Below are 14,709 nucleotides of genomic sequence, written 5' to 3'. Positions count from 1 at the left end.
GTAAATTTTTACCAAAGCACCCAAGCAAAACTACAACTAGGTGATGGTTGCTCAGAAAATACGCACCTGAGTGCTGTGAAGGGCTAGTCAATCTTTTCTCATAAAATCCCTAGTCATTAATACTTAAGTCTGTGTAAAAGTTTTAGAAGTGTGCACGTGTGTATACACATTTCCTTAGCAAGTGCAAATAGTATCAAATAGTATCCACTTACACAGCACACACTTTAGACATACTTCTTTCGGTTACTGGTTTGGTATTTACCTTAGTCACCCTTAGTCCCAGTAGGATAAGAATACATAGATAGAAATCAGTAAATTGTTGAACGGGAGGAGGAGGAGCATACTAAAGTTATTTAGTATTATGAAGTATTCCCTTTTAAACCTGAGGATGTGCAGCAGTGGAGAGATCACCGAGGCCAGCACCTTGCCTTGCTCTCGTGAGGACAAGGGACTGAAGATTGAGTATTCCTTAAGAACCAAGCTTTATTTATTTACAAAAAAAAAAAGAAAAAGAAAAAGAAAAAAAAAGAAAAAAAGTCGGGGCAAAGGGGAAGACAAGTTTTACACAAAAGTACTACAATGGTTAAGTCCCTTTGGTAGAAAGTGTAATAAATGCCTTGTACACCTGTCGTAGCACTAAACCTGAAGCCACACAGCACCACGGTACACAAGGAGCTACAGCAGTTATGCTAGCACATCAAAGCAGAGTTCTTTTAATAAAAAATTGACAATATGTACATTATTTACAAAAGAAAACCCAAGTTAAAATTGTGTGTGTGTATGTGTGTGTGAGAGAGAGAGAGAGAGAGAAAGCTGGTGGATGGACTAGGGCGGACTAGTAAAGAAGCAGGTACAAAACAGTTCCACGGGAGCTAGAAAGGACGACGGAGTTGTACGTGTTGAGAACCGGAAGAGGGGAGTGGGGTGGGCAGACACCAGACCCACACGACGGCCCATCCGGAAGCCACGCTGGGAGCCCACACGAAACCCAATGGCTTATCTTAGATGTGCTCGTGACCAGAAAATGAAACAAAACACCAGGTCCGGTGTCTCTCCTGTCTGGGGAGAGGGTAGAGGCCGGCAGCGGTGCCGCGCTCCCGGTGCGTCCGCCTGAGCAGCACCCCGCTCCTTCCTGAAGGTAGGGCGGTGGAGACGCTGGTGGTTCCCTGCTGGTGTGGGCAAGCACGCTGTGGGGTTGTGCGCTTGCCTGGGCTCCTTCCCTTCTGGGTAGCTCCAGCTGTCAGGCGCCCCGTTCCTATCGGTATCCCCCTCGGTGCCTGCAGGCCCAGTGAGGCTGGAAGCACCCTTGCTTGCAGCCTGGCCTGTGCCTCGGGCTCCTCGGGCCCGGGTTAGGGCGCCTTGAACGCGGGGCCGTACTTCACGCGGTACTTGTTGATGCTGACGAAGTGCAGGGTCTCCGTGTCGCAGGTGGTGGTGCAGGGCACCAGGCCCTCCAGCCCCTCACCCATGAGCCACTTGGTGGTCTCCGCCGCCATCTCACGAGGTACATGCTCCTTGGTCCATTTGTCCACCCAGGCCTGGAACCGCTGGTGCAGCCGCTTGCTCACACGCTCGTGGGACTGCAAAACAGATATTGGGGATGCCACACGAATGGAAGCCACCTCTGCAGAAGCAGCGGGGAAGCTGTGGCTCAGCTCTTACTATTGCAGGTTTAAAAATTTTAAAAGGGGGGTAGGGGTGGGGAGACAGGCGCCAGTGGCTCATGCATGTCCATGCATGTCATCCTAGCTACTCAGGAGGCTGAGATCTGAGGATCGTGGTTCAAAGCCAGCCCAGGCATAGTTTTAGCTGAGGAGCTCAGGGGCAGAGCTTTGGCTGAGTTCAAGCCCCGGGACCTCCCCCAAAAAAGGGGGGGGGGTGGAGGAGGAGAGGGAGACACGGTTCAAAAAGAATCATTACCTGACTCATTTAACCATAACCCCTCTCTACATCAACTCTACAATAACAAGAATAAGTTTTAAGAAGGCCGCGGGGGTTGTCTGTTTAAACTGGACAGTGAGAGACCTGGCCCTCTGAAGGAAGATGGAAGCCCTCTGCCCTCCACCCCCCAAGACATGCCAAAGCGGCCAGCTGCGCGGGAGGCGCAGTGTGCGTGAAAGCGGGGAGGCGCGTGAGGAGTGTGCGGTGGGGGGCGGTGCGGCTCACCTGGTGCGCGCGCAGCAGCGCGGTGCGGCGGTACATGTAGTCCTCGGACTTGATGACATACACCATCTTGTAGGAGTTGAGCTTGAACCTGCACTCCAGCTTGTCCAGGCTGTCCACGCTCTCCGCCGGCTTCTTGCTGTTCCCCTCCTTGCCCTCCTTCTCCTGCTGCTCCCGCCCGCGCTGGCACTTCCGGATCCGCCGCAGGTTCCTGGGACGCAGAGGGCCGGGGGGCAGTCACCCCGGTGCCCTGCCTGGGCCTCCAGGGAGGCCACACCACGGAGGCGGCAGCCCTGCCCACCCGCCGCGGCTTCCCCACCAGAGCCCGAATAACCTCGAACCAGGGACCCCTTCTACCTGCGCTGGGATGATGAACCAACTCAAACCTTCCTATACTGTGGGACAGTATATATACTCTTTGTTGGTTGTGGGGCCTGAACTCTGGGCCTGGGCGCTGTCCCTCAGCTCTTCAGCTCAAGGCTAGCGCTCTACCACTTGAGCCACAGCGCCACTTCCGGTTTTCTGGTGGTTTATTGGAGATAGGAGTCTTGGGCATTCCAGTGACAGGATTCTATCACCTAAAGTTGATCAAGGCAGCTACATGCACGAGTGCCACACTAAATCGGAGGAGCGCTTTGGGGCACTGTCAGGGGCAGGTGCCTCCAAGGTGAGAATCTGGTTTTAGGATTCTAATTCCCAAGAGGTCACTAATGTGAAAATGTATGCCAACTCAAGTTTCCAGTCCTTAACCTTGTATTATTAAAAGGAAGAGATCTCTTTGTATGGGGCGGTTCTCTTTTTGTTGGTCATGGGGCTTGAACTCTGCACCTGAACTCTGTCCCTCAGCTCTTCAGCTCAAGGTCAGGGCTCTACCACTTGAGGCACAGCGCCACTTCTGGTTTTCTGAGTGGTTTATTGGAAGAGATTAGCTAGGATTACTGGTGTAAACCACCGCACCCAGCTGTCTTTTTATTGGCCTGCATGAGGGCTTGAAATCAGGGCTGCATTCTTACATGGCTCGAGCCCTACCTCCAGTGCAGCTTCTTTGCTGGTTAACTGGAGATATGGAGTCTCTTGAACTAGCTATCCGAGGTAGCCTCAAACCACCCTAGACCTCAACCAGGGTCACAGGCACGCACCACTGGTGGCAGCCGAGGTGGTTGGCCTGAATCTTGCACAATGGTAATGAGTGACTGGACCTCTCTGTGGACACCACTGTCCCTGTCCTCATGAGGACTGAGCCTAATGAATTCATTTATGCAAAGGTCTTTGAGTATCCCAGGTTGGCCTGGAACTATATTATACAAAGCTGGCTTTAAGTTTGTGATCCTTTTGCCTCTACCTCTTAAGTGCTGGGATTAAACTACCACCACATTAGCTATTCTTTATTTTCTTCTGAAACATGATTTATGTTTCTTTGCCAGTCCTCGGGGTTGAACTCAGGGCCTGGGCACTGTTCCTGAGCTTCTTTTTTTTTTTTTCTTGGTCGGTTGTGGGGCTTGAGCTCTGGGCTTGGGTGCTATCCTGCACTCTTCAGCTCAAGGCAAGCACTCTACCACTTGAGCCACAGTGCCACTTCCGGTTTTCTAGTGGCTAATTGGAGATAGGAGTCTCAGGACGTTTTTGTCCAGGCTGGCTTTGAACCACGATCCTCAGATCTCAGCCTCCTGAATAGCTAGGATGACAGGCGTGAGCCACTGGCGCCCAGCTTCCTGAGCTTCTTTTGCTAGTGCTCTCCATAGTGCTACATGCAGCCTTTTCTGTTTATGTGGTACTGAGGAATCAAACCCAGGGATACGTGCATGCTAGGCAAGCTCTCTACTACTAAGCCACATTCCCAGCCCCTGAAACATTATTTTATACTCAGAGGAGGAGCAACTGTAACAGGACACAGGGAGTATCCTAGCAGCTCTACAACTGCCCTGGGCCACTGTGCATGTGATCGTGAGGTTGTGGAGTGCCTTCCACCACCCCGAATCACCAGGGAATAGGTATGCTGAAAACCATACACATGCAATGTGGCTTCTCCTAACACTCGCTGTTATCTGAGTCTGGGATTTTCACACAGGAAGGCTGTTTCCATGACCAGCACAGGCAAAGCCCTCACAGCCTCTAATGAGTCTTCCCAGAGGCAGCGCCTCGCCTGTGTGTGGAGGAGCTGAGGGGGTCCTGTCCACGGAGAAGGGGGTGAGGGCATCCAGTGCGTGGAGGAGGAGCTGAGGGGGTCCTGTCCGTGGAGGAAGGGGTGAAGGCGTTCCGTGCATGGAGGAAGAGGAGGTGAGGGTGTTCCATGCGTGGAAGAGCAGGAGGTAAGAGCGCTCCAAGCGTGGAAGGGGAGGAGGTGAGGTGTTCCATGTAATTCTGCTGGGAGGACTTCTGGCCTGGAAGCTTCTTTTGGCTTCCTCCCTTTTCCCTTTGCTGATCTGCTCTGGTGCCTCAGCTGTAACAGATCCTCATTATGAACACGACTAGATGCTGAGTACTTGAGGCAGTCCAGAAACCCTGGCGGTCCTTCCTCCTGAGGAGGGATGCCCTGCCAGGCTCTGGGCACGCTCAACATGAGCATGCAGAGAGCAATGGCTGACGTCAGCACTCCCAAGTCTGCAAAGTCATGGATGCCCCACCGTGCACACCAGGCGTACTCACCTGGGGAGAAACACTGGTTTCTGGGCCAGATGTTCCCGGAGCTCAGGAGAGGTAGTGTCGGAGTTCATGTAGCGCTCTACGTAGTCTGACCAGCGCTAGGAAGAGACATGCAACATGGAAGTAGAGGAAAAGCACAGAAGCTAAGCCTCATCCACATCACACAGTCTAATTCTATGACCATCATACAATTCAATTCTTTGATTAAAATCTCCAGAATTGCAAGCAGGTGCTTGTGGCTCATGCCTGTAATCCTAGTGACTTGGGAATCTGAGATCGGAGGATCAAGGTTAGAAACCAGCCCATGTGCCAAAATCCAATTTATCAGCAGAAAACAAAACAAAACAAAACAAAAAGAAAAAAGAAAAAGAAGAGGCGTGGAGTCATGAGTCAAGTGGCAAAGCGACAGGCATGAGAAAAAAATTCACGTAAGAGCACAAAGGCCTGAACGTAAGCCCAGTACTGGCACCAAAGAAACAATTCCAACATCAAAGTAAGTCAGCTGCGTTTGGTGGCACACGCCTATAGGCCCAGCACTTCAGGGGCAGAGCCACGAGAGAAAGACTGTCTCTCAGGGGTGCACTGTTGCCTTTTATGCACCACCTTGAGTTTCATCCGCACCATGGCAAGTCTTGTTCCCCAATAAAACGTTAGCTACTTAGTATTAAAAACAGATTTTAAAATTCTATCAGCTACAGGCTGGCTAACGACTAGCTCGGAGATGGCCATCAGAAGTCGGAAGTTGGTAGAAACTGGCTCATTGACAAAAATTTTCCTACGTGGTTTTTTTGTTTTTTTTTTTTGGGTCCGGTCGTGGGGCCTGAACTCTGGGCCTGGTCGCTGTCCCTCAGCTCTTCAGCTCAAGGCTAGCGCTCTACCACTTGAGCCACAGCGCCACTTCGGGCTTTTTTCTTTTTGCTTATGTGGTGCTGAGGAATGGAACCCAGGGCCTCAGGCATGCAAGGCAAGCGCTCTACCACTGAGCCACCTTCCCAACCCATAAATTTTCTTTTTTTTTTTTTTTTTCCTTTGGTCAGTCGTGGGGCTTGAACTCTGGACCTGAGCGCTGTCCCTGAGCTCAAGGCTAGCTCTCTACCACTTGAGCTACAGCGCCACTTCCCCTATGTGAGGTTTTAAAGGAAATGTACATAGGGAGACTATGTCTGCAATCAGTATCTTGCACACCAGCCCGGACTTAGGTGGGCAGCTCCAGGGTTCAAGTGCCTGCCTGGCAAGTGCCAGCCCGGAGTTCAGACCCCAGTGCCACCCAAAATCTGCATTTCTGGTACCTCTTGGGGAGGGTGGAAGAAAAAACTTCACAACCAGAAGCTAATATTTTCCTGTTATAATCTCCAACCATACAGCTTGTGCCTGCACGTCTGTCACCTTGCTGGCCAGCCAAACACCTGTGTCACGGCCTGCTGGATTAGTTCTCAATTCCTGGCTACTCTACAACCAGTGAGAACAGAGCACCACGTGGACTCAACACTGCGCCGCCAGAGGGGCCCCTGGGTACCCCGTGCTATTTCTTGTGCAGGAAAGCTGCCAACCATGATATTTCCTCAGTGGAGAAGAATAGAGGACTGGGCACCCCTTCCTTCTTGAAAGCTGAGGGGCCCCTGACTCTCACCATGCCCAACACATCTAAGTCTCCTTGAGAACAGGGCTGCCTGGCAGACTCAGGCAGCAACACTTCCTGGCATGGGGTGGTGGTGGTGGGAGATACTTGCCCATACCTCAGCCTCCACAGGGTCATCTGAATTCTCCTCCTCTGTGTCCAGAAGCTCAATAGTCAGCTGAACCTGGCCTTGACTTTGAATGAACATAAGCTGTAAATGAGAAGCCAGAGCGTAAAAAACAGAACCTCCAGGACAAATAAACTTTCCCAAGCTATGGAGGCAGTGAGTTACAAGATTTTGTGTAGGTGCCCGGTGCTGGTGGCTCACACTTGTAAGCCTAGCTACTCAGGAGGCGGAGATCAGAGGATGGCAGTTCGAAGCCAGCTTGGGCAGGAAAATCTGCCATGGTGGTGGGGCTTGAACTCTGGGCCTGAGCGCTGTCCCTCAGCTCTTCAAATCAAGACTAGTGCTTTACCACTTGAGCTAGAGTGCCACTTCCAGCTTTCTGGTGATTTTTTTCTTTTTTGGGTCCGGTCGCGGGGCCTGAACTCTGGGCCTGGGCGCTGTCCCTCAGCTCTTCAGCTCAAGGCTAGCGCTCTACCACTTGAGCCACAGTGCCACTTCCGGCTTTTTTTTTCCTTTTTGCTTATGTGGTGCTGAGGAATCGAACCCAGGGCCTCAGGCATGCAAGGCAAGCGCTTTACCACTGAGCCAACTTCCCAGCCCCTTTCTGGTGATTTTTATTGGAGATAAGAGTTTCATGGACTTTCCTATCCATGCTGGCTTTGAACCGCGATCCTCAGATCTCAGCCTCCTGAGTAGCTAGGATTATAGGTGTGAGCCACCAGCGCATGGCTTTCTGTGAGATTCTTAACCCCAATTAACTGTCAGAAAACTGGAAGTGGCACTGTGGCTCAAGTGGTAGAGTGCTAGCCTTGAGCTTCAGCTCAGGAACAGTGCCCAGGTCCTCAGTTCCAATTATTTGCTTTTATAATCAGCTAGAACAGTGGTCAAATATTGGAAACAACCAGTGCCCAACCTGACAGGCATTTACTCTATGAAATGAAATTTCAGGGTCAGCACCGAGGCCCCAAGTTCAAGGTCCATGACTGACAAGAAAAAAGAAAAAAAAGGCCAGGTGCCGGCTTGAACCCAGGGCCTGGACACTGTCCTTAAGCTTATCTTGTTCAAGGCAAGTGCTCTACCACTTGAGCCACAACACCACTTCCACCTCTTTAGTAGTTAATTGGAGATAAGAGTCTCACAGACTTTCCTGCCCAGGCCGGTTTCAAACTGTGATCCTCAGAGCTCAGGCTCCTGAGTAGCTAGGATTCCAGGTGTGAGCCAACGGCACCTGGCCACTTGAGTAGTCTCGGTAGTGCCTCCCCCAGGAACTCCTGAGGAGCTCCAGGACTGAAAGCATGTGCTTGGCAGAGCCTAGTAACTGTGCCCTCCCCAGCAAGGTCTTGGTCACTTGAGTCGCTCTTACCTTAAAGCAGTTCTCCTCAGACATGAGCTGCTCCGCTTTCCGCTGGTACGTGGACTCGAGCAGGCTCCGTGCGCTCTGTGAGCTCAGCTGCCCTCCAGTAGCCCCGTTATTGTTTTCTGCCAGGTAAAGGTCCGTCACCTGCACGCAGATCTCATCGCTGACAATGTGCTGCAGCTGCAATGACACAGGCCACACTCCAGTGAGACCCACGCCAGCCTGACACCAGTGGGAGACTACTGACAGGAAGTGCCATACTTGAGCTGTCCATGGGAGGGACAAGACAAAGGCTAGTCACAGGAGCACTACTCCCCCATCGGTTCATTCTCAATACAGCATATCCAATGTGGGGAACTCATCTTCAAGCATTCTTCTGGCCATCTCCCCAGTGCTGGGGGTCTAACCTCGGGCCCTGCAGTAACAGTTCAATGACCACAAAGTCGAACGTTCAAGAGATGTTGTTCTCAAAGATTATAGGCTATTTCTTAAAAATAAAATAAATTTGTGGCACTGAACATGAAATGTGACAGATGCTAGGCAAGCACTCTACCAGTGAGCTACATCATTTTCAGCCTGCTAGGTTTTTTTCTCCCCTAGTTCCAGGGTTTGAACTCAGGCCCATGGGCTTGCTTGGCTACCACGTGAGCTATGCCTCTAAGCCTGCCCTGCGAAATATTTCTAAAATGGAGTCATGGACTTTTCTGTTACAGCTGACTTCTTTGAACCATAATCCTCAACTCTCCGTCTTCTGATTAGCTAGGATGTTAGACATGAACCATTAGTGCCAGGTTGATTATTTCTATGTTGAAATAAAAATTCCAAGCCAGGCAGAGTGGCAAACGATTACATGACTATAACCCTAGCTTCTCAGGAACAGGATTGTGGTATGAGGTAGCTTGGGCAAAAATTCATTGAGACCTAATATGTCAACCATGCCTGAACATGGTGGGGTATGTCTGTCATCCTAGCTACTCAGTATGATTAAATAAGTAAGTACTTAATAGCTCAACATGAAAGAGCTGGTGGTGTGGCTCGGGTGTCCAAAGTACGAGGCCCTGAGTTCAAAAGAAGAAAAAAATTATAAACCACCAGAAAACGTGAAGTGGCACTATGGCTCAAAGTAGCAGAGCACTGGCCTCAAGCAAGAAGAGCTTAGGGACAGTGCCTAGGCCCCATAACAGATGCAAGAAGAGCTTAGGGACAGTGCCTAGGCCCCATAACAGATGGAAAAACAAAACAAAACAATGTAAAAATCAAGTAAGAAAGCAAAAAGTAGCAGGTGGCTCATGTCTGTAATTCTACCTTCAAAGGAGGCCAAGAGGTATGAGGTCTGTGGTTTAAAACAAGCCAGGCCAGGAAAGTTCTGGAGACTCTTATCTCCAGTCACCCACCAAAAAGACAGAAGTAGGAACTGGTGCACACATACACACACACACACAAAGCAAAGCATCAAGTGTCACTATCAATTCATCTATATTAAATTTCTTTTTTTTTTTTTGGTCGGTCGTGGGGCCTGAACTCTGGGCCTGGGCGCTGTCCCTCAGTTCTTCAGCTCAAGGCTAGCGCTCTACCACTTGAGCCACAGCGCCACTTCCAATATATTCAATTTCTTGTAACCACTAAGCTACCTATTTTTAGGAAGTGACATTCTTTTTGAGGTGTAGCCATGACAACTACTATTTTTTCACATTAAACAGTCTTAAATGACAATGTAGGTATCTGTAGATAACTGGACAAGGCAAATTCAGAAAGGCGAGTGACAGGAGCTGGATAGGGGCTGGCATCTGTGGGGCTACACCATTCACAAAACACTGCCTGCTAACAGCAGAACCCATGGTGTGCTCGCCCTCTCACAGTATTCGCACAGGGCAACATGAGGAATCCAGAGGCATGTCTGGTCACAGTGCCAGTGGAGTGTGTGGAGGGAAGGGCAATGCCAGATCTCACAGGGATGGAGAGGCCTGGGGGAGATGCGGCAGGTCCATCCACAAAGAACTGAGGACAAAAAGACAACACAGGAGAATAGGGGTCTCCCAGTGGTCCTCACTGCGCACCCATGCTATGAATCCTGGACTCACAGACTGTCTGCTATCCCCTGAAAATTCATCTCCCTAAAACCAGTCTGGAAAAGACCCATCTATGGCCTGACCTACACAGCAGTTCTCCATCCATTCAGCAAGGAGCTTGGGGCAACGTCATGTGGGAAGATGGAAGATTCTGAGAAGGATGTCTGGGCGTATGCACGGGGAGGAGAGCGATGGAAGAAGGGTGACACTGACCAGAAGTGTCATAACCTGATTTCTGGAATTGTAACATCTTTATATACTCAGAAGTAAAACAAATAGTAACAAAGCAAATAGTGCTAACTAAAATGGACTAACTACACCTACTGTTTCAAAGCTTAATCTGCTAAAAGTATCTACCAGGGCTGGGAAGGTGGCTTCAGTGGTAGAGCGCTTGCCTGGCATGCATGAGGTCCTGGGTTCCATTCCTCAGCACCACATACACAGAAAAAGCCAGAAGTGGCGCTGTGGCTCAAGTGGTAGAGCACTAGCCTTGAGCTGAAGAGCGGAGGGACAGCGCCCAGGCCCAGAGTTCAGGCCCCACAACTGACCAAAAAAAAAAAAAGTATCTACCAGTCTCATCGCTCCCTTTCATTTAAGGGGGGACTGGCACTGGGGCTAAACTCAGGGCCTTGTGTTCTTACTCAGCTTGCTCACAGCTGGTACTCTACCGTTTGAGCCATACCTCTAGTCCAGCATTTTGGAAACACTTTTCTGCCCACTGGCTTTGAACCTTGATCCTCCAGATCTTAACTTCCTGAGCAACTATGATTACTGGCATAAATGGGCAGCTGATGGCTTTTACTGGTTCTCTTTGAAGCTGATGAGATGGTGGACTGACACATTCTGTTCCTACCTCCAGCCACAGCAGCAGAAAGCCGCACAGGGCAAGTGGACTCTGTGCTTAATGTAAATGAAGCCAGCTGTTATCCAATAGTGATCCCAGCAGTCACCACTCACATACCTTATGGGAAGGGCCAGGAACATCTCTGCTTTTCAGGAAAGAAGCTGTCCACCTAACAGCTTCAGTTCCGCGAGGCGTGTACAGAATGAGCAGTGTCTACATAAAAGGCCATGCTACATGCTGTGCATGCATCTCAGACAAGGGAAGAGACGGGCAGGTGGGGGTGAGGGGGGTGGGGAGAGAGCACCAGGACCCCTGTGCTCTCCAAGGGGGGCCAGAAGGAATGCAGAGACTACAGTAGGGCCAGAGCACGGAGGGTTGCGAGGGAGCCCGTTGTGTGGTTGGAATAGTGACACTGCGACATGGTGTGAGACCATCCCTTATCCTTTGCCTGCCTTTCCGTTTCAGAGCCGTCCATTCACAGCGTCACACAAGCAGACCGCCTTCCCTTTACACACCATGCAAATCCTTTTTTTCTTTGCCCTGAGCAGCCCCGGCTTCCAGGCCCCCTCACCTGTCTGACGATGCTCTGGATCAGCTTGTCCATGGTGAAGGCAATGTAGGCGTGAATGGTGAACATCTCTCTCAGCGAGTCTTCATACTGCGACGAGTCTATGTTGCCGTCCAGCAGGCTCCGCACCATGTCCAAGAATGCTGGGTAATAATCCTCCACATCAACGTCCACTAGAGAAGAGAAAGGATGGGACAGGTGAGGCTTTACCCAGCTAAAGGCAGATGGAGGACAGAAGGCAGGACAAACCCCACAGCTGGCCACGCTGCATCTGAAAGCATCAACACTGGAAATAGTGAAATCACCAGCTCCTCAACCCCTGCAGAGATGAGATCTGATGGCTGGCTATCATCAAGTGCGGTCCAGTAGAGAAAGAGACTTCGTAACCTTAGATACTCCATAGCACTGCTGGCCGCCGAAGGACAGGGAAGCAAAATATCCAAGGCAAAGGATCCAGGTGCTTTGGGCTGGAGAGGTACTTGCTCATCAAGCTATTTCAGTGAAACACAAATTACGGACAAGAAAAGGCAGGTGGGCAGGTGCAGCCATGGGCTGGCCAGCAGTCCAGGGCAAACTGTCGTTAACAGAAGGGGCACAAATTAAATCCCTTATGAATAATGAGGTCATCTACATTTGTCAAAGTTCTTTTGTTTCAAAAGGTTTACAATATTATATGCTCCATGAGCTGCACTCAATGACCTATACTTGCTGCACACAGGAATCACCTCATCTAGCACCCTGAATCAATCATTTTATATTTCCGGTCTGTTCTAGGATTTGAACTCAGGGCCTGGGCACTGTTCCTTAGGGTATTATTATTTTTTGCTTGAGGCTGGCACTCTACCACTTAAACCACAGCTCTACTTTTGGCTTTTTGATGGTTAATGGAGATAAGAGTCTCACAGACTTGCCTGCTAGAGCTGGCTTTGAACCTAGGTCTCAACCTCCTGAGTAGTTAGGATTATGGATGTGAGCCATCACACCCAGTTTTGGAATGATTTTCATTAGTACTTAAAAGTTGTCTGGCAACCAGTAGAGGAACAAAGACTGGACAGAGAGAGAGAGAGAGCTCCTTTCAGCTTACTGAGACCTATAGATAAAATTCAAACACTAATCTCTATGATTGGGACTCAAGAGGAAAGCACACAGAAGACACTGGCGTCTTATCTTGATTCTTCATTGTCATCATTGTTGTCTTTTTTTTTTTCCTGGTCCTGGGGTTTGAACTCTGGGCCTGGGCACTGTCCCTCAGCTCAAGGCAAGTACTCTACCACTTGAGCCACAGTACCACTTCTGTTTTTCTGGTGGTTAATTAGAGATAAAGAATCTCATGGACTTTTCTGCCCGGGCTGGCCTTGAACAGAGATCCTCAGATTTCAGCCTCCAGAGTAGCTAGATTACAGGCATGAGCCACCAGCACCCAGCCCTTAATCTCTTTCTTTAACCCCAAATATATTCACTAAGGAAAAACTTATCTGTGCTGCAAAATTGTGATTTATATACTTTCCAGTGTAAATGTACTTTCATTAAAAGTTGACTAAAATGAATTGCGTGCAGGAGGCTTACACCTGTAATCCTACCTCCTTGGGAGGCTGATAGTGGGAGGATTGTGGCAGAAGGGCAGAAAAATTTTGAGACTCCTCAACTAGGCTCGCTGTGTATATGGCTGTCACATCCCAAATAGGATGGGAGGCCTCAAACAGGTGAATCATGGTCCAAGCATGCACTGGTCATGAGGCAAGAAGGTATTTAAAAAATGACCTTGGTAAAAGGGTGGGAAGTCATGGCTTGGAAGCAGATGGCTGCCTGGTAATCACAAAGGCCCTGAGTTCAAACTCCACAATACTGCCAGAAAGAAAGGAAAAAACGTGACTAAAACAAGAAGAAAAAAATTACAAAAAGAAACTTCACCCATTGGCTACCTGCACGTAGCATATGCATGAAGAGAAAACTCTAATGAGCAAAACGGAACCCATCTCCCTTTATCTGAAGTGTGGTGCAAAGTTCCCAGACGGGCAAAACAAGACAATGACTGCGTGAAGCAATCAAGTGGCTTGAGTTTGACTGCAGAACATCACCTGCGCACAAGCCCACAGACAGACAGAGATGACAGCCTTTGAAATACATTGTGGCTGTCAGGGAAAAACACCTGCCTTTATGTGAGTATAAAGCTAGTGAAACTACACCTGTTCTTATAAGCTACGTCTAGGATAAGGGTGGCTCTGGCTTTACCACTCAACACCAAAGATGTAAGCCTCATACCAGGTTAAGCCAGGTTAGGTTAGTGGTCAGGCCAGGAGGATGCCATCTTTAATTCCTACCTAAGCAAAAGGAATCACCACAGTTAAATTAAAGGCCATAATTTGTTTCTCTCAAGCTAGCACTAATGTAGACAAAGGCGTTGAGAATTAATTGCTAGTGTCATTAGCTCTTCAGACAGCCAGGGCTGCACATTCGATTTCTGTAAGAGCAACCCAAAAAACAAAATGAAGCTAGACACTAGTGGCTCACACCTCTAATCCTTGCTATAAGGAGAGGTTGAGATCTGAGGATGATGGTTTGAAGCTTCTCTGGGCAAGAAAGTCGGTGAGACTTTTATCTCCAATAACTGCTCAGAACAAGTTGCAAGTGGCGCAATGGTTCAAGTGGTAGAGTGCTACTTTGAGCAGAAGCAGCTTAGGGACTGTGCATAAGCCTTGAGTTCAACCCCCAAGATAGGCACAAAAATAAGTATGTAGAGGGGCTGGGAAGTTGGCTCAGTGGTAGAGCGCTTGCCTTGCATGCCTGAGGCCCTGGGTTCGATTCCTCAGCACCACATAAGCAAAAAGAAAAAAGCCGGAAGTGGCGCTGGGGCTCAAGTGGTAGAGCGCTAGCCTTGAGCTGAAGGGCTGAGAAACAGCGCCCAGGCCCAGAGTTCAGGCCCCACAACCGGACCCCCCCCCCAAAAAAAAAAACGTATGTAGAAAAATAAAACCTCCTTCCTCAGATTTGCTATTTCCTGAAGAGCACAGACGAAAGACGTGGAAAAAGATTCTGGCTCAGAACAAGTCCCTAATGTATGAGCTGAACTGTGGTGTGGACACAGGCAGCAGACTTGCTTAGCGCATCATCAGGGCTTCCTCAACCTGCTCTCGTGTCACAGGAGCCCCAATGCCAATCTCCTCTTCAGAAAATATTGCTACTTTTTAGGAACACAGCTATTTGTCTTGGGCATGAATAACTAGACATTTAGGCTGTCATGGAGTGGAATCAACTATTAAGTCTCTGTCCTTTCACTCTGTATACTGACAATTGGGTAACTGACGCCCCATCCCTGTGTC

General features: G+C 49.5%; 1 protein-coding gene across 2 annotated transcripts in view; it reads right to left on the bottom strand.

Annotated features, from left to right (window-relative positions):
• Window positions 1-463: 463 nt before the first annotated feature.
• The window catches only part of Sin3a (SIN3 transcription regulator family member A), a 49,486-nt gene continuing 35,240 nt past the window's right edge, over window positions 464-14,709 (bottom strand). For both annotated transcript variants that reach the window (XM_070042852.1, XM_070042851.1), the window contains exons 16-21: window positions 11,393-11,562; window positions 7,915-8,088; window positions 6,543-6,635; window positions 4,810-4,904; window positions 2,167-2,374; window positions 464-1,580 (exon numbers count right to left, since the gene is read on the bottom strand). In XM_070042852.1, the coding sequence (XP_069898953.1) occupies window positions 1,350-1,580; window positions 2,167-2,374; window positions 4,810-4,904; window positions 6,543-6,635; window positions 7,915-8,088; window positions 11,393-11,562 (971 nt within the window). In that variant the 3' untranslated portion in view covers window positions 464-1,349. The remainder of the gene's footprint in view (window positions 1,581-2,166; window positions 2,375-4,809; window positions 4,905-6,542; window positions 6,636-7,914; window positions 8,089-11,392; window positions 11,563-14,709) is intronic.

The sequence above is a fragment of the Dipodomys merriami genome, unplaced genomic scaffold (assembly GCF_024711535.1).
Source record: "Dipodomys merriami isolate MVZ:Mamm:240054 unplaced genomic scaffold, mDipMer1.0.p SCAF_33, whole genome shotgun sequence".
NCBI classification, from domain to species: domain Eukaryota; kingdom Metazoa; phylum Chordata; class Mammalia; order Rodentia; family Heteromyidae; genus Dipodomys; species Dipodomys merriami.
The sequence above is the reverse complement of the archived record's forward strand: the minus strand, read 5'-3'. Positions and strand labels throughout refer to the sequence as shown.